This window comes from Microtus ochrogaster, chromosome 19, assembly GCF_000317375.1.
Source record: "Microtus ochrogaster isolate Prairie Vole_2 chromosome 19, MicOch1.0, whole genome shotgun sequence".
Classification (NCBI taxonomy): Eukaryota; Metazoa; Chordata; class Mammalia; order Rodentia; family Cricetidae; genus Microtus; species Microtus ochrogaster.
In genome coordinates, this window is record NC_022021.1 from 32,510,398 (window position 1) to 32,535,560 (window position 25,163).

Here is a 25,163-nt window from a genome sequence, read left to right on the forward strand (position 1 = left end):
AAATATTCTGCAGCATAAACAAATGTAACATCTTTACACACTTAAAGTAATATTCTGCAACATAAACAAATGTAACACATCTTTACACAGTTAAAACAATATTCTAGAACAAGTTCATGCTTCATATGTTTTATTTTGACTAGAGCTTTTTGGTTTTTGGTAGCAAAACTAATGATGCATGTTTAGAAGTTACAGAAATTTCTGAGGCGGTCTCAGATCTGTTCCCAGGCTGTCATGGAGCTGACTGTGTATCAGGGAGGTTAGAACTTGAAACAGGCTTCCTAGCTTTGCCTCCGGAGTGCTGAGATTACAGGCATGAGCCTGTCCCAAAATAATTTTTGACTGTGATCTAGAGGTACACTTTCTTGGATTACAGTAACTTTAGTTAGTGGACAGTGGGGTGACCACTGACTTAATAATGTGGCTGTTCTTCCTAGCTGTCTTTTTGAAGGATTTTTAGGGTCTACCTAAATTTAATAGGCTTAAGAGTCTACTCCATATTTTCCCCTCCAAGTACACCCGTAGAATTAATATTCCTGTTTTTAAGCCCCAGGAATTCAAGGGTAGTAGGTTTCTTACCTTCTTTATTAAGTTGATTTTAGTATTTTGAAGGTCAAAATCAGCCAGTTTTGATTCACTCAGTAGTAACACTCAAGTCTGCTTTTCCCGGGGTAGGCGTGTTAGCACTGCTTCACTGAGATAGGTTGTCAGGCTAAGTCCATAGCCAAGTGGAGGCCATGCTTTAGGAAGCTTAAATCTTTTTGTTTTAGGCAAAGCAGCATGTGAAAGATTCAAAACTAGTATCTTCATTGATGAAATTGTCCATAAGTAGAGATTTGCAAATTTTCTCAGTATCTTTTTCTTCTAGGAGTTACGGTTTACCAGTTGCTCCTGAAGCTGCTGGATGCACACCAGAATCACCTGGGGAGATTAAAAATGTAGATTCCTGGGCCCCAGCTCCAGAGACCACTGCCAATCAGTAAGTAAACCTGGGAATTTGTATTGTTAAACAAATAAACCAGGTGATTGCCGGTTTGGCATCACTGGTCTAGTGAAAGCTGGTGTGGGGTATTGGCATGGTATTTGCATGCAGATGGTAAATGCACCAGGTAGCTTTGATTATTTTTAATAACTACCTCCCCCTCCCCCGCTTTGAAGTCGTTCTCCAAGCAGGGAGAAGAAGAGAGCTCGCTGGGAGGAGGAAAAAGACAGATGGAGTGACAGCCAGAGCTCCGTCAAAGAGAAGAACTACACTTCCATCAAAGAAAAAGAGCCGGAGGAGGCGCCTGCTGACAGAAATGAGGAGGAGGAGGAGGAGCTGCTTAAACCTGTGTGGATCCGATGCACACACTCAGAGAGCTATTACTCCAGCGACCCCATGGATCAGGTGGTAGGTCTGACGCAGAGACCACGTCGACCGGGATTTCTCCAGCGCAGCACTGTTGGTGTTTGGGCCAGATAACCCTTTGCGGGCGTTGCCTGTGTATTGAGTTGTTGCCCACACAGTGTATAAGCAGCATCTGTAGGTCCTATGCATCTGGTGCTAGTAGCATCCTTCCCATTGGTGACAGCCAGAGCTGTCTTCTAATGTGACCATCTGTATCAGCCTCTCTGAGGCTGTGGTAAATGCCATGACCAGAAACAACGGAGAAAGTTATTTTGACTTGTGGTTCCAGAGGATTAAAGTTCAAAATGGCGGGGACCCGACAATGGCAGCAGCTGACTGGAGCAAGAAGCTGAGTATAGCAGTCAGAGCCCTAAGCAGGCATTGTCTTCTGAGACCTGCCAAGATCGGGCGCCTTCAGCATGGTGTGGAAAGAGATCACACCCCAGTGGCATGTGAAGCAAAGTTCAAGAGCTATAAGGCAGGGTGAGGGTATAAACACTCAGCGCCTACCCCGCAGAGACATACTTCCTCCAGCTAAAGGTTCCAGAACTTCCCCAAACAGCAGCACCGCTTATGCACCAAGTGTTTATGCTTGGGCCTAGCAGGGGTGGGGGCATTTCTCACTCAAACCCCAATATACCATGAGGGGAAATCACCCCAAGTTGAGAGTCACTATTGCTAACTAGTGTTTGGCGGTGTGCCTGTGTGTGTGTGTTTCTCTCAAACGGCAGGTAAAGGATTCAGGTTTTATTTTGAGCTGTATCCTTTACCCAAAGATCACTAGCCATAGGAAGTTTCCAGCACATCTTGGTTGATTTGGAGGAAGAGAAGCCATCTAGTTGCCTTTCCATAGCGGGGACTCCATGGACATAGCACGTGGGATGAGCTCCTATAGCTCAGCTGTGGGCACCGACATTGCTCTGGCGGACTCAGCTCTCCACAGCTGACTGCCCTTCGTTTTTCTTCATCTTTACTTTATTTTCTCCCATCCTCTCTGTTTATTCCCCGTAAGGATTATGTTAACCCTGTTAATTATAAATTAGGCTCTTATCGAATACTTGCAACAAGTTTCATTAATTAAATGAGTAGGTTTATACTATAGATTTGGGCCCAAGATGTTGGCCTTGTGAACCAAGGAGTTAGGTAAGATGGGGGTTTGCTGTTTGGGATTTTGTGAAAATAGAGACGCTCCTTGACTTAGGACAGGGCTACATGCCAATCACTTATTATAAGTTGAAAGTGTCTTAAGTCTGAGATACATTTAATAAACCTTCCAAATGCCATAGTTAGCCCTGCTCTGCCTGAGGTGTGCTCAGAGCACTTAGGTTCTACTCTGTAGTTGGACAAAATTATCTTCTACAGAGTCTGTCTTACAGTGACGTATTGAGTAGTTCATGTCAAGTTTTGAAACATGTATTCAAGAAGTCCTGGCAGCATAGTATGCAATAGAATATGGGTTGTGTCTTTTTGTAATGGCGTGGCTGCCTGGGGGCAGCATCTCATAGTCACCGCTCAGCTTCTCAAGAGAGCACCATACAGAGAGTGTTAATTTGGGAAAAGATTAAAACCCCACATCTGAGGTACAGTTTGCTTTTCTTAAGCACTTATTTATTTTGTGTGTGTGTGTTCATGTGTGTGATCATGGGACAGCTTGTGGGAGTTGGTTCCTTCTATCCACCACGAAGGTTATGGGGTGGAACTCGGGTTGTCAGACTCAGCAGCAAGAGCCTTTACCTGCCACGCCATCTTGCTGGCCCTGAAATACAGCTTCTGCTGAGTATGTATTGCCTTTAATCTTTCAGTTGCTCCTATCGAGATCCTTATCTGTGGGGGACTTGAAAGATTTCCTTGTCTTTGGAAGAAAAGGGTTTGAGGAATCCGTAATAGTGGTATGATACTTGACAAACTGGAGCAGGCTTTTACGTCAGATGGCTCATGTTATGTAGCAAAGGGAATATGTGTGCTGTGCACTTCCATGGTGCTGACATTTTATGCCCTGTTTCTAATGTTGTCCTAATTGTCTCAGTATCTGTGGCAGGAAGTCAGTGTTCTGTTAGTGTACAGCCTGTTGCCGTATGGAAATGCTGCCACTTGAATGAGATGGGTTTAGTTTTCTTGTAAGAAGGTGTGCAGAGGGAAGGCATGGGTTCAGGCATAGCATTCTGATGCTGTCTTGAGAGTCTTCCATAGTTGTAGAATTTTGGACCTTGCCCAAATTCCTCCGTTATCTGTCTTACAGACAGTTGTAAGCTGTCATGTGGGTGCTGGGAATTGAACCTGGGTCCTCTGGAAGAGCACTCACTGCTCTTAACATTGAGCCATCCCTCCAACTCTTCCCCCTTTCATCTCTGCCAGAGCTGTGTCGCTCATCTCCATGGAGTTTGTTTCCCCCTGTTGTCATAGCAAAGCTTTATAAGCTGTGTGGCTTCAGAAACAAGTGTTTATCTTTCACAGCTCCAGGGCTGACATTCAGCTCGGGTCTCATTGGCTGAATCAAGGTGTCCGAAGGGTAACAGGGCCCTTTCTGGAGTGCTAGAGAAAATGTTTTCTCTTTCATTAAATTGCTGGCCGAGTTTTGTTCCTTGTGGCTATTGAGCAGAGGTTCTGGTTTCCTTGGTTAACGTCTCCTGTGGGTTTCTCACTCTTGGCAGTATTTGTATTTCTCCTCATTCCCAAGACTCTACCACGACATCTCTGCCATCCTTACCACCTTCTCTGCCAGAGACAGTAAGATTTGAAGGCCGATGCCAGACTGCACTTGTCTTCTCAGCTTCACCTTTAACGGTAGAAGAAAAGGGAGCTGGAGAGATGACTTGGTGGTTAAAAGCACTGGGCGCTCTTACAGAGGAGCCTGGTCCAGTTCCCAGCACTCACCTTGCTGCTCACAACTGTCTATGTCTGTCACCCTCTTCTGACCTCCCAGGCACAGTTACACACACGGTACACGGTGGTAAGAGTGTCAGCTGTCAAGGCAGCAATAGTCTGACCTCCCAGGCACAGTTACACACACGGTACACGGTGCTAAGAGTGTCAGCTGTCAAGGCAGCAATAGTCCTGGGAATGAGGAGGGGCTGACAGAAAGCAGCACTTCCTCTTCTGAGTGGCAGCTCATTGATTTGCTTTCGTTTTACTTTTTATATAGGAAAGGTCTGCTTCTTAAATGCTGTGGTTATTAGGTCAGTGGTCTGGGCGTTCACAGGGATTTTCCTTCTGGAAGGAGAGTGGGCAGCAGCAGAGGACTCGACTCTGGTGTAGAAGCCCTGTACTCGCGGCAGAGAGAGGAGGCGAGGGGACTTTCTTTTTGCCCCAAGGGTCATGGTATTTTTTTTAATGCCACACCTACTGGGCACTGGCAAACAGTTCCCATGCTGCTCAGTGTTGAAGTGCATTTTCCCGAACTGCCAGGCAAGCAGTCGTGTTTGGCTCAGAGGCTCACTGCCAGTGGGTGACATTTTTCTTTTCAAATATCGATTGTGTTGGGGCTTTAAAAATGGCATTTTGTGGTTGGAGGTTCTTAGTATGGTGACTATTAATATGGCTTCTCGTATTGCTCCTTTGCTTTGAAAAGGGAGATTCTACTGTCGTCGGGACAAGTAGGCTCCGAGACTTATATGACAAATTTGAGGAAGAATTGGGGAACAGGCAAGAGAAGGCCAAAGCTGCTCGGCCTCCGTGGGAACCTCCGAAGACCAAGTTAGATGAAGATTTAGGTGAGTGGAGGAGCCTGAGACTGCTCCCTTATTACTGCTTAATGCTGGCCTCTTGGGAAGTGTCCTTCAGAGTCCCAACTTGAAATACTCAAGTTGTAATCAAATACAACACTAAACTTACCCTCTTAACTATTGGAATCATCTAGTTTTGTATTTTTAAGTACACGTGTATTGCCGGCAACCAGTTTGCAGAACTCTTCATCCTGTCAGACTGAAACATTCACACTGAGCAACAGTCACGGTCTCCCATCCCAACTACCACCACATTCTGTCTGAATTTGATGACTTCAGGGCCTTCACCTACATGGAATCTTGTAGTATTTGACTGGTTTTTGTGGCTTATTTCACACATAATTTTCTCTCTCTCTCTCTCTTTCTACTTTCATACAATTACTTTCAAGGGGTCTACAATCTTGTCTGGCTTTCTTTTTTTGAGGAGTCTCATTTAGTTTAACCTGACTTCAAATTCACTACCTGACTGAGGATGGCCTTGAACTCTTGACCCTCCTGCCTCTGCTTGAGTACTGGGGATACAAATGTGAGCCACCACACTAGAAAGGAGTAATATCTTTAATTGCTACTATCAAGAGAAAAAGTATAAAATCTTCAGTGTTGCTTTCATATGTAGCCTCGAGTCTCGCATTTGGTGTGCTTCTGCCCCCTTCCCTCCAGTATTGTTCTGCTGCACTCAGGGTCTAACCCAGTCTCCATGCCCTGACCACACGGCCCCTCTTCATTGTTTCTCTCCCATCAGTCTCCTCTTCTGTCCAGGGCCTGGGTCGCAAGTGCCTTTTTGTGAAATTGCCTGACCTTGGCTCATAGTGGACTAGTTCTTTATTGAATTAATATCTTTTTAAAGTGTGAAATCACCATTACTGTGTTATTTTTTTATTTGATAATTGTTGTTGAGAGAGGGGCACTTTGTCCCGGCTGCCTGGCTAGCTTACGCCCGAAATAATCACACAGAAAATGTATTCATTAAAATACCCATTTAACCCATTTCTATTAATTGTATTGCCATGTGCCAGTGGCTTGCCAGCAAGATTCTAACCAGTATCTGTCTCAGGCAGGAGGATCCATGGCTTCTCCCACTCTGCCCTTCTTCCCAGCATCCTGTCTTCTCCGCCTATCTAAGTTCTGCCCTATCAGGCCCAAAGCAGTTTCTTTATTCATTAACTAATGAAAACAGCACATGAACAGAAGAACTTCTTATACCAGATAATCATTGTTATTATTAGTTCTTGTTTTCTTTATGCAAATCTGTATTTTCTTTGTTTCCCTAGCTAGATTATGACAGCGTTACAAACCGTTTGTTTTTCATGGCATGGCTTAGCAGTGTTTGGTGTTGATTAACTCCCTCCAGTTTACTAGATAGAGCAGTAAACAGTGATCACAGCTGCCCCTTACCTTCAGAGGTTTAGGGCATTTGGAAGTCTTTGCAGAACCTTTGTTTAAGCTCATGAACCTCTCCTGTTTTCTCCTGCCTTCTAGAGAGTTCCAGTGAGTCTGAATGTGAGTCTGACGAGGAGAGCACCTGCTCCAGCAGCTCAGACTCCGAGGTGTTTGATGTCATTGCCGAGATTAAACGCAAAAAGGCTCACCCTGACCGGCTTCATGATGAACTGTGGTACAACGACCCGGGCCAGGTGGGAGTGTTTTTATGCTTTTGCTACGAAGGTTGCAAACCCACACATCACAGTTACGACTCAGGGCCGAGAAGATTCATGTTGTCTGGTGTAGAAATGGAACTTCACTTGCCGGGCTTGTGTGTCATTTGTCAGAGCTATTTCCTTTGGGTTCCTTGAATCACGTTTGTAAGTTCCTTGTTGGGAGCAGGGTAGAAGTGCTGTTATTAAACCTGCAGTTGGAGGAAGAAGAGGGATGGCAGGATGAGGGAAAAAGCTTGTGGGTCTTTGTAAAGCAGTTCATCTGGAAGGGCTCTTGCTGCTAACTGGTGAACGGAATCATTCTCTTCAGTCTCGTTTCTTTTAGTTGGTAACAATTGTGAGTTTTTCTACTCTACATTCTCTTCTTGGTTAAGCATGTGAGTTAATGACATAGCAGCTGAAACATTTAAAAATTTCTGATTTTTATTTTATTTTGAAGTAATATTTGATAAAACACAATGTCTATAAATATATATTTGTTATTGTTGAGATGGGATCTCATTATGTCCTTTTGGCTTGCCTCTTGAGTGCTGGATTACAGGCCTGTACCACAGAGCTTGGTTCTAAAAGTGGTGTCTTTTTAACAGACTTGTATCTTTTGTTTTTTTTTTTTGTTTTGGTTTTTTGAGGCCAGGTTTCTCTGTAGCTTCGGAGTTAGTTCTGGAACTCACTCTGTCTGGCCTTGAACTCACAGAGATCGGCCTTCCTCTGCCCCCAAGTGCTGAGATTAAAGGTGTGTGCCACCACTGCCCAGCTTAACATATTTGTATCTTACAAATACACAGTCCATACAAAAATGTGTCTTTTATGAATGTGAATTTGTAGTGCATAGTAGGACATGTCCCTAAGTACAATAATTTACCAGTTACATTTTGTGAATAGGTTCATTCATACCATTCAGTATTAATTAGAATTTTTTCTGATTCTTGTTAGATAACAGCTATTTTTAAATTATTTTATTTTATGTTAAATGTATGAGTATTTTGCCTGCATATCTGTCTGTGCACCAGGTGCATTCCTTGTGCTCATGGAGGACAGAAATGGGCATTGGATCCCCTGCAACTGCAGTTACATATGGTTGTGAGAGACCACATGGGTGCTGGGAATTGGACCCCTTTCCTCTGGGAGAACAGCTGGTGTTCTTATCCATGGAGCCACCTCTTTATCTTTCAGGTTTTATTTTTTGAAAAGGGTTAATATAATTGAAATTACATTAGAAAAATGTACTTTGTGATGCCCTGGAATTGAGTAGAAACTTTTGCAAAAAATTTCATTGCATTTTACACCATATTTTTATGGAATATCCAGGATGATTGACCTTGAACTTGTGACTCTTTATGCCTCAGCTTCTTGAGTGCTGCCATTCCTAACAGTTGCTACCAGTTTCCTTTCTATTCAGATGAAGGGGTTGCTTTTCATATGATAGAATTTACACAGAAGTCAGCATCCATTCTTGTTTTTTCAGAAGTGCACACCATCACCACAGTCTAATTTTAGAGCATTGTTTTCTGCCCTAAAAGAAAGCTTTTGTCCATACCCAATCTTGTTCACCGGTGGCTCTTCTCTCTCAGGAAGCGTGAGCCTTGCTTTCTATGTGTTGCTGCTCTGTTCAGCCTCCTTGAGCTCCGTGGTTGTTTTACTGTTTTGTTGATTGTACTTGGTTTTCTGTCCTCAGTGTGCTTGAGCCTTGTGCAGTGGTCCATGTGGCAGCATAGACCCTGGTGGAAGGCAAGAATGGAGGCTGGTTGTGCCCTGGAGCTAGGAGGACTGGTAGTAGGAGTGTGTTGTCGTTGTTGATGGAGGGTTAGAACGCCTCTTATTGGCCAGCTGTTTCTTCAGATAACATCCTAGCACTGTTTTTCAGATGGTAATGCAATTTTTCTGCTGTACTTCCAGGAGTTTAGATTTCCCAAAAGACTAAAAGGAGTTTAACATTACTATTTCTTGCCAAAGTCTTATTGGAGTATTTTCATTTATATTTTAATTGAGTGCAATGAATCCTAGAACTTGAAAAACAACAACAAAGCTATCAATATATAGTCACCCTTTGGTATGTAAGGAGATTTTGGTTCCATGGTCTGCAGATACCAAAATCCACATATGTAGAGTCTTTTATGAGTATGGTGCAGTATTTACATATAAGTGACATACCTCTTTTATGCTTTAAATTTCTAGGTTACTTATAATACCTAGTACAGTGTAAATACTGTGTCAGTAGTTGTTACATTGTATTTAAGGAATGAAAAAAACTATTCATTTTCAGTATAGTTACACTGGGTAACTCCTGGGACTAGCATAGGGACTAGCATTGTACATGGAGGTTAGAACACAAGCCCAGGTGTAATTCTCAGCATGCATGCACATAAGTGTGTGCGGCGTGTGTGCATGGAGGTTACAACACAAGCCCAGGTGTTGTCCTCAGCATGCATGCACATAAGTGTGTTCCTGCATGTGCATGGAGGTTAGAACACAAGCCCAGGTGTTGTCCCCAGCATGCATGCACATAAGTGTGTGCGGCATGTGTGCATGGAGGTTACAACACAAGACCAGGTGTTGTCCTCAGCATGCATGCACATAAGTGTGTTCCTGCGTGTGCATGGAGGTTAGAACACAAGCCCAGGTGTTGTCCCCAGCATGCATGCACATAAGTGTGTTCCTGTGTGTGCATGGAGGTTAGAACACAAGACCAGGTGTAGTCCTCAGCATGCGTGCACATAAGTGTGTTCCTGCGTGTGCATGGAGGTTAGAACACAAGCCCAGATATAACCCTCAGCATGCATGCACATAAGTTTGTTCCTGCGTGTGCATGGTGGAGGTAATGTGATCATCAGGGGTCTTCCGCTGATTGTTTGAAGCAGTTTCTCATTGGCCTGGAACTTTGCCTCTCTGGCCTGGTTAGCTGGTTTGAGAGTTCCAGACGTGTGTCGCCTTGCCTGACTGTTTATGTGGGTTCTGGGGCTCTGACTCTGGTCTTTACACCTGTGAGGCAAGGGCCTTAACAACTGAGCCATCTGCTCAGCCTGGACGCTGGCTGTTACGACTGTTTAGATTTTGATTTCAGGTCATGTTTGGGCTTCACACGTGTGTATCACATACATACATGAGCTATTCTATTTAATGGGGTTTCATGTCCCTGGGTATAAGTCAGGCCTCCTCTCTATCTTGTGTATGCTTGGGGTGTGTGGTAGAATACCCGTCTTATTTTCCTGTGCTGCCCAGCACTTCATTTTCTCTCTTTAGGTCTTGCCTAACCACCCACAGCAGCTCCAGTGCTACGTCCATTTAGATGGAGTTTCTTTTTCTTTAAAAATCTAAGTGTGTTATTTGTTCTCCTTTCTAGAATAAATGTTACTTGAGTTCATGGACTTTGCTATTTATCCTCTTCAGCTTGGTACTTACTGTTCTGAGAGGTGTTCTGCACTGTTCACGTGCAGAGTCAAGTGAAACAGGGCGGAAGAGGCTATACATACGTTAAGCTGCCTAGCACTTGAAGCTTTTTACTCTACTAGACACACCCGCTCCCGCGCTTCAGACATACTTTAGTTTTTAAAACATTTAATCTGCAGGTCATCTTCAGAGCAGTCTGTGCATACCTTTAGGATATGAAGTACATTTGTCTCTGTGTGTAAAGTCCTTTTCCCTGAGATAAGAAAAAGGGAAGTACTGCAGAGAGGCAGGAGACACGAGGGCTGACGGTGTGCTGACACTGATATTTCCTGCTTGGCTGCACAAATAACTTGGGATTCCAGTGTTGTCATACGGTTTCCTTTTATCATATACTATAGACAGTTTGCGGCTTTATTGGTTTTGGAACAGCTGTTTAATCTTCTAACCATGACAGCCTCTTCAAGGCCTCAGCACTCATGACATTAAACCTCACAGTTTCCGAGGCATCATTGTGCCTCCTGTGTGTGACTTTTCCCCCAGTGAAACTGAATTGCGTTCTGTTTCTGACAGATGAACGATGGACCACTTTGCAAATGCAGCGCCAAAGCCAGACGCACAGGAATCCGGCACAGCATCTATCCTGGAGAAGAGGTAACTGGCTGGGGGATGGTTGTGTAAGCACCAAGGAGCCACGGGCAGACAGATGCCATTGTTATTCTTTTCCTGTAAATGAAATAATGTCAAAATAACCTTTTCATGTTCCTGGTTCTGGGCTCTGTTACTGACAGTTACACAGGGAAGGTATTTGGGCTTTGAGTAGACTACAGAATGTTGTCAAGGAAACTGAAAAGAGTTTGGAAGGTTCATGTATGTTACCTGTGTTATTATGTGTTCTCGAATTGGGTCCTCCGTACTATTAGTGTCCTGTTTTTTTTCAGTGGTTATGGATTGCCCCAGGGAAATGTTCTTATGCCAGCCACGAGGCTCGTGTCCTTTTCCCCTGGGGACCTGCCCTGTTTCTACCTGCAGGGACTTCGTCTTCACTACAGCGCTTGTCAGAATGGTCTCTGCCAGCTGTCGGATTCCCATTGACCACACAGCCCAGGCTTGGCTTCTCAGGGGCACTCTAAGCTTGAAGGGACAGACCATCTTTCTACTGGAGTCATTTGCAACTACCCTCTGTAACTCAGTAACAGCCCATACCCGGGAACACGAGACATGATTAGTTTCCTATGATATTTTTCCTCACTAGCTTTCAGTTTTGTAAGCTATTTTCATGAATCCCAGGATTACTGTTTTATGATTCGACACATTACACGTACACACGGAATATATAAGTTCTTAATTTCTATGTAAAACTTGCTTGAGGCTCTAGTAAAGCTATGAGACCGCCTGATAATTTCAGCTATTCGGTTCACGTTGGAGGTCAGCGAGTGTGGTGAGGAGTTCTGACAGGGTTCCATCTGTGGGCATCTGTTCCTGTACCTCAGGCAGGGTGTTGTGACCTGTTGCTGGGGATCAGTGTCTGAGAAGAAGGGTCAGGGCAACAGAGAGAAGTTGTGAGAAATTCCAACCCTCATTTCTGACTGTGATGGAGGCAGCTATGTTGACTGAACGAGTTGCCGTGGTTCAGCTGCTCTGTGGCCTAACCTAGTCAGCTTGACATAATTACCTTTTGTTTGGCTGGGATGGCCTTCATACCTTCATATCCCCTGATCTCCAGAGCAGCTGTTTTTTAGTAAGCACATAACCATGGGAGAGGGGGCTTCGTAGCTGGGAGACCTCACAAGAGCCAGCCTCTGACCAATAGCTGTAGCCTGCATGCTGACTGCATTCCCTATAGCTTGGCAGTAGGCTTTTTCAGGATGGGAGCCTAAGTGGGCAGTGCTATCAGCTGGATGCCTATGGCCTATATTCTACTTGTTTGCTCTTGTACAGATACAATGGGCCTAGGTAGTCAATTGCTACTCATGGTAGGTTGTTCTCCAGGAGTGGTACCAGTGGTGACTAGCCATTTGGATAGATGCTCACTAGCATAAGGTTAGCTGGCTTGTCTCTTGTTAAGTGGGGCCTGTGCTGTTGGGTTCATCTAAAGCTTCCTTCTCTTATTACTGTGGTCGTTTCAATCATGTGCCCACCCTGTCAACTCTGGGATGGTGGGGACAGACATGATTGTCCTAGTCATTTTGAGTTGTTTGGTGCCATATAGCTGGTGTCTGATGGTCACCACACCAATGAAGACATCATTAAGCCCCTCCCGTTAGCCCAGTTCCAAGTCTCTCCCAAGACCTTTTCATTCTTGATCTTTTGGTCTTTTTCCTTGTGGACAACATCTGGGTACTTCCTTTCCCATTCAGGGTATCTGATGGGGCATTGCTAGAACTGTTCACTGGAGAGAGTTCCCCCATTTGTGTCCCTCAGAGTCATCCCAGAACGAGACTGTAGTACACCTTGCTTTTGTTTGCATCCACCTTCTAAATTAACCAGATTGTAAGCCAGGCCTGAGCTCCCCCATCTTCATCATTATATCCTCAGCCATCGGCTGATGCTACAGTGTTGAAGCCAGTGGGGATCTGGGCCATCTGCCAGACAGCCTGTCTGTCCCTTGATCCTATTGTGTGTTTGATTCTGAATGTGCCACCTTCCTTTGGGATGGATTGTTGCCTGTGCCACTCAGCCTAATTGCTTGTTGGGATTGACAGAATCCAGTTTATGACAGGCAGGTCTGGACACATATTGATTTGGTGTCATCCTAAAGTTAGGCCTTCCATACTAATCAGGTACACTAACTACACTTACCCCACCACTGCCCGCATCCCCCCAAGGCATGTCATTCCTTACTTAAGATGGCCTGGCCTAGGTCCAGGGACCCGTCTTGGGATTCTCCAGTGCGGTCTCCCATGAATTCCTCTTGGCACCTTTTCCCGTTGTTGTAGGATCTGCTCAGTTGTTGGTCACAGCAGCAGGAGTGCTGTCTGTCTAGGCTTGCTAAGGTGTCTGTGTCCCCACGTGATACTGTAGCCTTTTGAGTCACTGTATAATTGGCCAGAGCTCCTCTCTTGTTGGGTGGTTTTGGCTGTCCTAAGAACCTGTAAAGAACTTCTGGATGTTCTGCTTCTTTCTTCACTGTAGGAAGTGGATGGTACTCTTATCTTTTACTTTGGAGATGATGTCGTGGTGGTTCATAGACAACTGGACTTGCTAATAGTTTTGGCTGTGGTAGGTCCTTGAACTTTGTGGGTTTTTTTTCTGATCCTCTGTAGCACCTATATCTTTATTAAAGTTTCTAGCTTGAGTAACATAATTTCATAGAGATAACGGAGGAGGTTGATCTGTAGTACGTCTGGACATTTGGGACCCTTATGAATATTGGGGTGGAAATTAATAATATTGGGTAATACAGAGAGAAGTTGTGAGAAATTCCAACTCTCATTTCTGACTGTGATGGAGACAGATATGTTGACTGAATGAGTTGCCATGGAGTTTGGTTAATGTCTCATTGAGCTACAGTACTTGGCACAGCAGCTGCCATCAGAGCTGCTGCTTCGGAGAGACATGGTAGCCTACTGTCACCCTCCAGGATCCTTTACGGGCTACACTGGTGAATTCAACAGTGCTAGCACCTTGGTGAGCCTTAAGTATGGCACAGATCTCCATTGTCTTTTAATGCAGGATCATTTTTGGTACTTGAGTAATTTGCCAGGTCATGCTGTTATGCTCTTCTTTCACCTTAGGATCAGATGTGGGGAAACTGTTTCATATGCCAAGTTATGTCAGTTCCAGTGAGCAGTCAACAGCCAGGGAAATGACTGCTGGGTGTATCTGAGGTAGAGTCACTAAAGCAGATGTGGCCAGCATCCCATCATATTGTCTACTCTTACAGGGCGCGAGGATAATACACCCGTCTCTATGGTATCGATTATTTGGTTACTGTGTCCAATGCTCACTGAACTGTCTGGCTGTCCCCTTGCCACTTTGTACAGACTCTCAAGGAAATAGCCATGGGACCTGTTGAGGAAGGATAGATAGCGTACTCATCACCAGTTGTAGTCCTTGCAGTGTGCAGGATCTTTTCTCCTGGAATCTGATTGCTTTTCCAGCCAGTGGATTTTAATCTCAAAAATCTTGATGAATCTTGGAACTGGTCAGGAGGTAGTATGACTATTCAGTGGAGTGTTTGCCTTTAGCCTCTTGGCTCTCCTTGAATTCTTCTGCTTGTACAAGCTGCGCAGTACTCTCATTGGTTGCTCATTATTTTGTACCCAGCGACAACATGTTCTGTTAACTGTTTTCTTGGTGCAGACCCCCTTGGCTGGCGCTCTGACTTTACTAGTTATGATGATGATTATGTGACGTGGCTTCTATTGGCTTAGTTTCCAGATTCCGTCATCCCTGTTGTTCTTGACAGACTCCGACTACTGGTCCTGTGGTCTGTCCTATCACAGAGGAGGCCGCCATTAAACTTGGTGATGCAATACTCGGCCCTAGCACATTTGTTTTGTGTGTCCTTTGGGCATTTTCTGCATAGTCCTAGTTGTAAGTACTGCTTCCATCCCAGCATGCCCTCTTCTTTTCTTTGCCATTTGGTTGGGCACATCTGGATTTTCAGCATCACTTAGATGCACCATTGCGTCTTAGACCCACCCTTGGAGGAAAGAAACTCTAGTATCTCTTGGTGGTTTTCCACCCGAGTTCTCCCAAGTCAACAAACTCTTCCTTAACCTGAAGCACTCTTCCCATCTGGCCCTATGCAGACTCCCTGCTGGGACATGCTGCCTATATCTTATAGCTCCTTTGCGAAGTAAGTTTTTCCTCCAGACACCTGTACAACTGGGTCATGCTGTGAAATAACTTTTATTGTAGGTCTGTTGGCAAGGAGGCTGACTGGGTACTGTGTGTGGGCTGAGGTATGGCGGCCACTGCTGTCTGATAGGATCTTCCACTGTCTTCTGGTATAAGGGAGTGATTGGTCTAAGCAGGGAGGGATGTGCCGTCTCTGCTGAGTCAGGTCCAGAGGGCCCTGACCTTGCCCTAACAGGCCTACCTTGTTTGGCTGTCAGTTGTCCTTGAATTACGGCTGTTTCACAGGTCAGCTCTGACTTGTCGCTTTTTCTGAAGTCTCACTGCAAGTGAGGGGAAGTTCCCTTTGGATCTTCAAGAAGCCCCGTGGCGCTCACCTTTCTCCTCCTCTGCCGTCGCGTTTCTCTAGAGCAGTTCTCTCAGCGAAGTCTCAAGATTAGTAGCAGCTTCACCTGGAACTTGTTGGGACTGTACACTTACAGCCCCACAAGCTGCCACGGGGAGAGCTTGCTGAGATTCCATGAGCCCTCCAGGTGAGCTCATGGTATTTAACCCTTGCCGTCTGTTTGTAAAATCCGTGGCCCTTCCTCTTTTAGACCTCATTTCTTTTAGAGTCCTAAATCCGTGCGGTATTGTATCAGCTCTTCCAGTGTGGTAGCCTCCCCGTGTCTGGCCCCCTGATGCCAGGGATCATTTGTACTGTGTTTAGCACCAGTGAGGGACTCTCTGGTGTGGGAGTGTTTCAGCTCTAAAGTGCTGTCTTTGTTCTTATTTCCTCAGCTTGTTTCCTCCTGATACCATCCACTGCATCTTAGGTTCCCTAGAAGCAGAGCTAAGGTGTCTCAGGTGCAGGGTTGGAGTGATGCCACTCAGGTCTGGGTTTCCCCCAGTACCACTGCAGCTTTCTTAACCTTTGCTCAGTCATTTCAAAGAGCTATTCCCTTAATGACGGAACACCTGCCTCAGGCTAAACACAGGTACCTGAAAACAGGATGGATGTCCCAAGTTCCAAGAGCAGTTTCACGTAGGGACTCTTCTGGTCAGTCAGTCATTTGTCTCATGGCTGTATCTAACCCACGTTGGCTGTGTGTTTTGTGATAGTGCTGCCAAGGTAAACTGCCCGAGCATTGGGCAGTGCCTAAGACTCGTTCGTGATATGAACTCAGCTGGTGGGGAAGCCAGAGTCCTCAGGCTCATTTCCTGGGACTGCCCTAGAGTCCTGAGCATGGTAGCTGGAGACTAAGGTAGGATTCTTATAAGCAAGTGAGCCATCACACTAATTTCTGTGGAGAAGTAGAGAGTGAGTAGTGACTGGATATGATTAGGAAGTTTGAGATTTCCACCCTTGGTTTGGTCACTTTGTGCTGCCTTTTGATCTACTTTAGCTTGCTACATGTATTTCCTGTTTCTGCTGTGGAAATTGCTACCAGGTGCAATATGGCAAAATGATTCTTTTTTTTTTTTTTGTTTTTTTGTTTTTGTTTTTGTTTTTGTTTTTCGAGACAGGGTTTCTCTGTGGTTTTGGAGCCTGTCCTGGAACCAGCTCTGTAGACCAGGCTGGTCTCGAACTCACAGAGATCCGCCTGCCTCTGCCTCCCGAGTGCTGGGATTAAAGGCGTGCGTCACCACCGCCCGGCTGGCAAAATGATTCTTAAGACCACTTTGGGCCTGCTCTTTGGCAGGTGATTGACAGGAAGATGGTCTGGATGCTGTGGGTAGGAAGTGTGTTCCCAGTGTGCAGAGCCGACAGCCAGATGGTTTGTCCCCAGTCCCTGCTGTGTACGACGAGTGTGGCTGGTTCTGAAAGGTCTTGGCATCATGGTGCCGCTGCACAAGAGAGCTAAGGAAAAGCTTATCCGCAGAGAGTACATGCACTGTGTGTCAGGGGGATCTAGATGAGTACCTGCTGATGGACTCGGCAGAGCCCACGGGATCACTACACCTCACCCATAATCTCTCCTGCTGAGAGCATGGCATTCGGTGGAGAGTGCTGCCCGCTGTGATGCCTGCCAGGGGCTGTTGGTGCAGTGCTCCCCGTGCCACAAGCAGCTGTTCCGGCTGAGCATACGTGTAATGTGTGTATGCCCTTGCAGGATAAGTGGCAGACTGCATCCTTTTGGTACAGACATAACTGAGAGAATGCTCGGGTCTCCCCGGCGCCTCTCAGGGTTGTTTTACTCTGCCTGACTGATCAGGAGCCCTGTGATCTGCAGAGTGTTCATGCTGAGTGAGATGTTGTTATTCACCTCTTAGGATATGGTTAAGGAGGCAGCTACCACATACATAATTGACTCAGATGTAAAAGCTTTCACCCAGACACCACTGAGCCCTGGCGTGGGAGCCTTATGTTTGTACCCAGAAAATGTAGTCTGAAATTCCCAGGCCAAGAAGCACAACAATTGGTAGCAGACTACTAATGTAGTTATTGTCAAACAAGGCTTACTCTGGCGGGGCATCACACGCTCCTGTACTCTGCTGCGGTAGCTGTTACTGTAAACAAGGCTCACCCTGGCGGGGCATCACACGCTCGTGTACTCTGCTGCGGTAGCTGTTACTGTAAACAGGGCTCACCCTGGCGGGGCATCACACGTTCCTGTACTCTGCTGTGGCAGCTGTTGGTGGCCTGGTCCCTACTGCACTCTGGCACGAGCCTCCTCACATTGAGCAGTGAGGAAGGGGAGGGGACTAGTAAGACCTTCAGGAGTGTCCCAAGGGATATTTGCAAGTGTTATCTCGGGATGCGGGACGGGAGCAGCTTGGGAAACCCTCATCAGTTCACCTTGATCAGATGTTTTGCGGGCTAAAGATCCTGTGGAGCTGACAGCATAGCTTTTAGAGATAAGTAGGCTCCTCGGGACCTGACTACCCTGGAAAGGGCAAGGAACTCACAACACCAGCAGTCCATCTACTTTGTACTACTGTTCAGGGCCTTTGTTGGCTCTGACCCTTCTGAAGTGCAGCAGCTTACACAGTGAGTAGACCAGTCTCTACTGGTAGTTATGCCAAATGTGGCTCCCAAATTGTTTCTGGATGGCAAGCCTCATGAGTCCTTCCAAACCTTCCTGGATGCTGACAGCACTTACATATCTACTTGTATTGAATAGAACCATATCATACCAATAACAGGTCCAGCTGTGTGTCCCGGGGGTCTAGCCATGTCTCCCAGGTACCCAACTGATGGCAGATACCCATTCACTGAGGTCATGTATTTGGGGGACATAGAGCCTACAGACACTTCTGGTGTCACTGAGCACCAAATCGCAGGTCAGTGTGGTCCTCACTCCAATAGTACATATTAGGAAGGTTGAGAACCGGTGATTGGCCACGTCTTTTTGTTCATTTAGTTCATGCATAGCAAAGCGAATAGTCTGTGAGGGGCACACATAGAAGCAGGTGTCAGGCGTGAAACTGACAGTGTAATCTATTTTAAAAGAAAGTTATTTTCTACTTAATTTGTAAAACTTTCATTTTGTTCGCCCAGGCAATCAAGCCCTGCCGTCCCATGACGAACAACGCTGGCCGTCTTTTCCACTACCGGATCACCGTCTCCCCACCCACCAACTTTTTAGTAAGTTGCTGATGAAGTCACACTGCAGCCTGGGATGGCCTGGAGCTTAGCTGTGTAGCCAAGGCTGGCCTCTCACTTCAGACGTTTCTCCTGCCTCATTTCCAGAGTGCTGCGGTTATGGCCTGAGCCGTCACACTAGCCTCTGATTCAGTTCTTACGTCATTTTTATTTTAAAATCACTATGCAGATAAAATTTGGCTTTATTGTGATGTTTCAGCTTTCTTCTCCCACCATTTTATTATTTCTTTTGTGTTTGTATTGGTACCATGCAATAACCAAATTTATAGAGCCAGTGAATCATGAAACTGCTATTGGAGTAATGAGTGACAGCGTGAAGTAGGGCATTTCCGAGTTTTAAAAGTCAGTGGGCAGCTATGGCCCTGTGACTGAATCAGAGCATCCAATGTATAGTAAGTATGTCAGTGTGATAATATGGTATACTTATGCACATGTGCTACATCCTAAGTGGTTAGCATAGCTAATTAATTTTCATAATAACTGTGTATATATTATCCATACTACCCATTTGGGACATTAATTCATGTTTCATAGATGAGGCTAGGTGATTTGCTCAGGTACTAAGCAGTATGGTGGTTTTTAGAAGATAGGGCGTCAATGTTTGTGTCTGTATGCTGTGCTGGGCCACATTGCTTCTTACAGTATGAAATTTGCTAATTCTGGTTACATATGTTGAGACGTCTTGATTACAGAAGTATTCATAGTTAAATATCTTAATAACTTATTTAGCTATACTTCTGTGTCATCAACTTTACCCATTTAAATTGTGTAATTCATGATGTTCAGCATAAGTACAAATGCGTAAAACCATCTAACTTTAGAACATTTTTGTTATCCTAAAAGAAACTTTATATTCTTTAGGTGGTGTGTGTCCGTGGACTTGCCTGGCCTAGACTTTTCATAGAGGTCATATGGTAGCTGCTTTTTCTGTCTTTTTCTTGTTTACGTAGAGTAGGAGTTTAAAGATTTGCCTGTGTTGTGACATGTATCAGTACTTCACTCCCCTTTCTTTTTTTTTTTCTTTTATTCCACCTAGAATCTCTTGTATCCAAGGCAGGCACTCTGCCACAGAGCTGTGCAGCTTACATCCTTTATAGTCTTTTTACGGCCAAATACTATACCCCTATGAAGTGCGTGTGTGTATGCGTGTGTGTGTGTTGTATAGCTATGGCATGTTTCATTTGTTCATTCATTAAGTTGATAGACTTTGGGTTGTCTCCACGCTTGCTATTGTGAATAGTGCTGACAGTAGTATTTGTGTGGACTAAGACACAGCTGAGCAGTCTAGGGCACTTGCTACTCCATACCCTCATTTGGTTCGCAGCACCCAATGGCAGCTCACAACCACCTGTAACTTCAGTTCCCGAGGATTTGATTCCTTTTCTAGCTTCTGTGAGCACTAAGCATGCAAATGGTGTATAAACATGCACATAAAATAGAATTGGATGTGTGAGGGCTTGGAGATGACAGGGAAGTAATATAATTACATGTTTTTACATTTTAATCAAAGAGTATTTGTATGCATGTATTTTTGATGTCTTCTGAGGACTGAGATTGCTGGTTTATATGGTAGGCCTGTGGCCTTGTCTTAAGAGTGGTCGTACCCTTCATTATTATTGCTTGTTTCATCAGAATTGTCTCATTATATTTAATGTAGTCTTCTTGAGTCACTCAGATAGAAAGTGACAGTGATATTGACAAAAGGAATGATGTATATATGGGTAATCTTTAGTTCTTCCACGAACACACATACACACACACACACACACACACAATTTGTGAAACTATGATGTCTAGTACCTAGATAAGAAGTAGCTTTTAAGCTACCAATCTTTATAATTTACTCCACATTTGGCATTTAATATCCAAAGGGCTGGCTATTAAGAATGACCTACAAGGAAGAGAGTCTCTTATAGTGAGATTGGTGTTTATACCATATAATTACAGATCCTGTTTTTAGGTAATTGAAGTTTTTGACATTGCTTGGTACCTACTCTACTGCAGTGCTTGGTGGATTGTCTTCTTCTTGGGCAGGGTGGGGATGCAGCTGTGGGGTTGAGCTTCCAGCACTTCGAGGCCCTCAGAATCCTCCCTATTGTGGGGTCAGCCTATTTGTTCAGAAATACAGTTCAGTAAAGTAGAACTGGTTGTGTTATGGGATTAAAGAAAATTAATTTTTAGAAAATAAAGCTATATAGAGCCTTTAATTTTCTTTATGGTAGCCATAATAAGCATCATTGGTTATTTAAATATATAGTATGAAATATACTATATATTTACTACATCTGAAGTATGTGTGTGTGTGTATGTATGTATATACACATACATACTACATCTGAAATTAGAGAATTTCATGAAACCAGAGGATTCCACTTAAAATTAATGTTTAGTGTGTGTTTCCTGATATTGGAAAATACGTTGAGTCTACAAAGTTGCATTTGTTTCTTCCTTGAGTTCCTTTGTGCCTGGGTGCATTGCTGCACATACGAATGCTGTGATTAAATCCTGTTTTGTGTTCTTTACTTTCAGACCGACAGGCCAACAGTTATAGAATATGATGATCATGAGTATATCTTTGAAGGATTTTCTATGTTTGCACATGCCCCCCTGACCAATGTAAGTATGTGCCAGTTGGCTCCTTTTTCCTTCCTTGCACTTCCTGCCTTCCCTTTATCTTTCCTTCCCCCAAATCTTTGTGTCCATAACCCTCACTCTTCATCCCACCTGTGTGAGCTTCAGGGCGGCTGCGGCAGTGTCAGGTGGGACTCTCTGCTAATGAGTCACAGGTTTGGGCTACAGTAAATGGTGTAAGTAAACGTGTTAGAATAACATTTTGAGAGTGTGAAACTTGGAAAAAGGAGGATGAACTATGGAGTGACGTGATGAGCTATTTTTGGGTTGATTGTTCTTCAAAGGAAAAGGGAAGTTTTAAGGAGAAGCTAATGTATGTCTCTGAGCAAAGGGAAGAGAAGCAGGGCTTGTTCAGGACACTAAGTCTGGAGTGACCTCGCTTGCTTTCTGCTTGTGTTCAGTGACTTGGTCTCTCACAGGATTCTCGATACTTCTGGGTATCAGGGATGCTCTTCTGGGAATCAGTCCAAGTGGATGCTGGATATCTGGGCATCACAGTCGTCCTGTTTTGAAGTTGGCAGCCTTGGGAGTTGCCCAGCTGCTCATCTTGTGGAACAGTGAGCTGCTATAGCCGTACTGGGAAGAGCATGCAGCTTTACCTGGGCCGTGGGTCCTGAAGGACATAGCGAGCTAGAGTTTGGCGTGTTGCCTGTCTGCAGTTGGAAAGTCATCTTTGTACTGTTTACTTTGAAGATGGATTTTTCCATCGGAGGCTGAGCTTCAAATCTGGATCTTACCTTGCTTCTATCTGTCATTCCTTTTTACTTTACTAAGTAAATGTGATTCTAGGTAGTGATGCTAACTTAAAACAGCTTTTCCTAGGAAGGTGAACATCCTAAGGGAGGGGGAGAAGAGTGGGAGGAGGGGGAGGGAAATGGGAGGCTGGGAGAAGGCAGAAAAATAATTTTTTTTCAATAAAAAAAAATATAAAATAAAGAAAAGGAAGATAAGCCTGAAAAAAAAATAAAGGCAGGTAGAATTAAAAAAAAATAAAAACAACAACAACAACAAAACAGCTTTTCCTTATTCTACGATATGTCCTAACCGTAAGGGAATTGTTTTTAACTTTATGGATTTTTGAGGGAAAAACTCACTAGGTAGCCCATGCTGGCCTGGAGCTTGTATAGCTCAAGGATTTTGAACTCAGAGTCCTCCTGCCTCAGTCTGCACAAGGGTGCAGGCATACACAGTCATACCTGGTTTTATGGGAGAGTGTTCTTCCAGGAGTGGTAATATGAGGGCGTTTTCATACACATATACGCACTCTCACGTTTGTCCCGCCACCCTCTCCTTCCTCTCTGCTCCCACTCTTGGCTCGTCTCCTTCCTCAGCCTCCTGCCTTCACGCCACACACACGTCTCCGTCTCTGTCTGAACCCGGATTTTTAACAGCAGGAAATATGCAATATTTTGTCTCCCCATCACCCTTATTTATTGATGCTCTCCCATTTAGACCTCTTCCCCCCTTTCCTCCCCTTTTAGTTTCATATGTAAAATACTAGGAATTGTTAGAATTTCCACTGTTTCTTGGCTGTGCTTCTGTGTCTGTCATCTTCTTTGCTCCCCACATTTTAGTCTGAGGTTGTAATGGCCTTCAGACGGTCTGTAGGTCCTCGAACGTCCACCTGCAAATGCCAGTCCTGCTGCAGGAAGTTACTTCAGCTCATCTGTCACCTCACTTCTTAATTCCCTGGTGCTCATCTAGTTCTCACCGTGACTTCAGGGTCACCTGCATGGGGAAGGCAAACAGTGTGGCTTTGTAGACAGCAGTTTGAGATCTGGAGTGAAGTCCCCTTGCTGACTCTGGCCTGACACTGCTGTACACTGGTCTTGTCGTCTGTGGATGGGGTACTAATTGCATTAGGTTACCCGTTTTTGTGAAGGATGAATGCACTGGCGCATGGCAAGTGTTTAGCATGGTAATTGGTGCATAATAAATATTGGCACCTCTCATTTTGGGAAAGATGTCAGACAGATGAGTTTGAATATTCACTCTTTTTTTTTTTACATTTACACTGGACTGGCAATTCCTTGAGCTTTATTAATGATAGCTTGGGATTTTAGTTTAATTCAGACTTTTTTTTTTCAAAAGAAAGATGTATTTTTAATTTTTATTTTGTGTATATGTGTGTCTGTGTGCATGGGAGTGCAGGTGCCCATGGGAACTAGACACATCAGATCACCTGGAGACGGAGTTACAAGAGGTTGTGACCCGCCTGACATGGGTGCTGAAGATAGCTCTCAGGTCTTCATTGGGATCAACAAGTGCTGTTAACTGCTGAGCCTTCCTTCAGCCTCTGACTTAATAGAATTTTTATTTTGTTTTTGTTTTTCTGTGAGACAGCATACTATATGCTATATGGTACAGATCTGCCTTGAAATACATATTTGCTTCTCTACAGCAGGTTTCATGGCACAAGTGAGTAGGAAATGTGATTTTTTTTTAAAAGATAATTTTTAAAAAGTTTCCCAGCATGAAGTTTGGCACTGAGAGGCAGTTTTACTAAACTAGGCAGTTTTTGTTGTGTTAGAAGAGATTAAACCAAAAACAAACAAGAAAATCCCTGACCTCAGCATACATTTTATATAAATACTGAATTTCTTAAAAAAAACTTGAGCACTTTTGTTCACAATGACGAGCCCTGTCATTTTTGTGAGTGATGTTGACAATAGAAATTGAATTTTGAGTTGAAGATTCTAAAGTTCACAGAGCTAGAGCCGTCAAAGATCTCTTGAATTTAAAGCAGACTCCTATAAGGTTCTTAAACTGCATTACTGACCTGGCTCATTTCTTAGAACGAGCCCATCAGCAGGAAGGGCCTAGAGGTGGCAGTCACGTGGACTCTTGACCAGAGCTAGCTCTGGAAGGGAATCTTAAGGTCTCGAATTGAAGTGGATTGAAAGCTTTGTTGGCTAAGTGTGTAGCACTCCTGGATGGTTTTATCCTGTCATGTAGTACGCTTGTGGTTCCTTATGATACTTGATGCTTGGGGCTTTGACAGTGCAAAAGGTGCATTGATTGCACAGCGTCACACAATGATCTCGTGCCCAGAAAAGCCCTGTGATCATTCTCTGAGCGAGAACTTGGTCGGGTTCCTTTTCGCTGATCACTTTTGAGCCATCCGGTCATTCACTCATTAGAAAAAGTATTGAATGTACAGATTTGCGGGTATTAATGAATTAGTTGTGCTATTATGGGTTAGGGATTAGTACCAGCATGGCAACACTGCATACTAAGGATTTAGGGAGTGCTGGGCATTTGTATCAGTTTGTGGGTTGATGGCAGCTGCTCTGGTGACCTCTGAAGTGCTGGTTTTTGGTGAGAGAGGACAAGTTCTCTTCCAGTCTAAGGCTGTGAGCCAGTGTGAGGGGCGCCTTTCCCAGCTGTGTCCCTCTCAGAAGCTTCCAGTGGTGTGGATGGAAGCCCAAAGCGTGTCCTGAGGAGTGCCCATAAGTGAGTTCTGCTGCAAGGAGGTGGAGACAGTTCTGTTTGCATCATTCTGCTGTCCTTCCACACAGCTAGGAGGAGGGAAGATCTCTCTCCTCCTCTTCCTCTGTCGCCCTCTGTATACGCCCAGAGCTCTCATTATTTCCTTCCTCTGTGGATTCACTCTTGCCGGATGATTCAACGCCACCACTCACGTTTTCTTTCTGCTCCCCTCTCGTGAGATTTAACAGCTGACATGAGTAGCTTTGCCCTACCCTCTGATTTGATTGTTGGCACATGCCCTGGTATGTCCCCTTGGGTATTGCCTCAATTAGGGTTTCTGTTGCTGTGGAAAACACCATGACCAAAACCAAGTTGAGAAGGATAGGGTTGGTTTGACTTTGCCGCTTGTAGCCCATCATCCAGAGAAGTCAGGAAGAGCAGAAACTAGGGCAGGAACTGATGCAGAGGCCACGGATGATCCCTGGTTATTGAGTTCCTCCTTGTGGCTTGTGGAGCCTGCCTTTTAGAGGACCGCCAGCCCAGGGGCAACACCACCCACAGTTACC

General features: G+C 44.7%; 1 protein-coding gene across 6 annotated transcripts in view; it reads left to right on the top strand.

The window, feature by feature from the left end:
- Drosha (drosha ribonuclease III) overlaps positions 1 to 25,163 on the top strand; it is a 107,357-nt gene that overhangs the window by 8,952 nt on the left and 73,242 nt on the right. For all 6 annotated transcript variants that reach the window (XM_013349751.2, XM_005356645.3, XM_026783738.1 and 3 more), the window contains exons 6-12: positions 869 to 979; positions 1,159 to 1,390; positions 4,956 to 5,097; positions 6,589 to 6,743; positions 10,722 to 10,802; positions 18,433 to 18,519; positions 21,067 to 21,153. In XM_013349751.2, the coding sequence (XP_013205205.1) occupies positions 869 to 979; positions 1,159 to 1,390; positions 4,956 to 5,097; positions 6,589 to 6,743; positions 10,722 to 10,802; positions 18,433 to 18,519; positions 21,067 to 21,153 (895 nt within the window). The remainder of the gene's footprint in view (positions 1 to 868; positions 980 to 1,158; positions 1,391 to 4,955; positions 5,098 to 6,588; positions 6,744 to 10,721; positions 10,803 to 18,432; positions 18,520 to 21,066; positions 21,154 to 25,163) is intronic.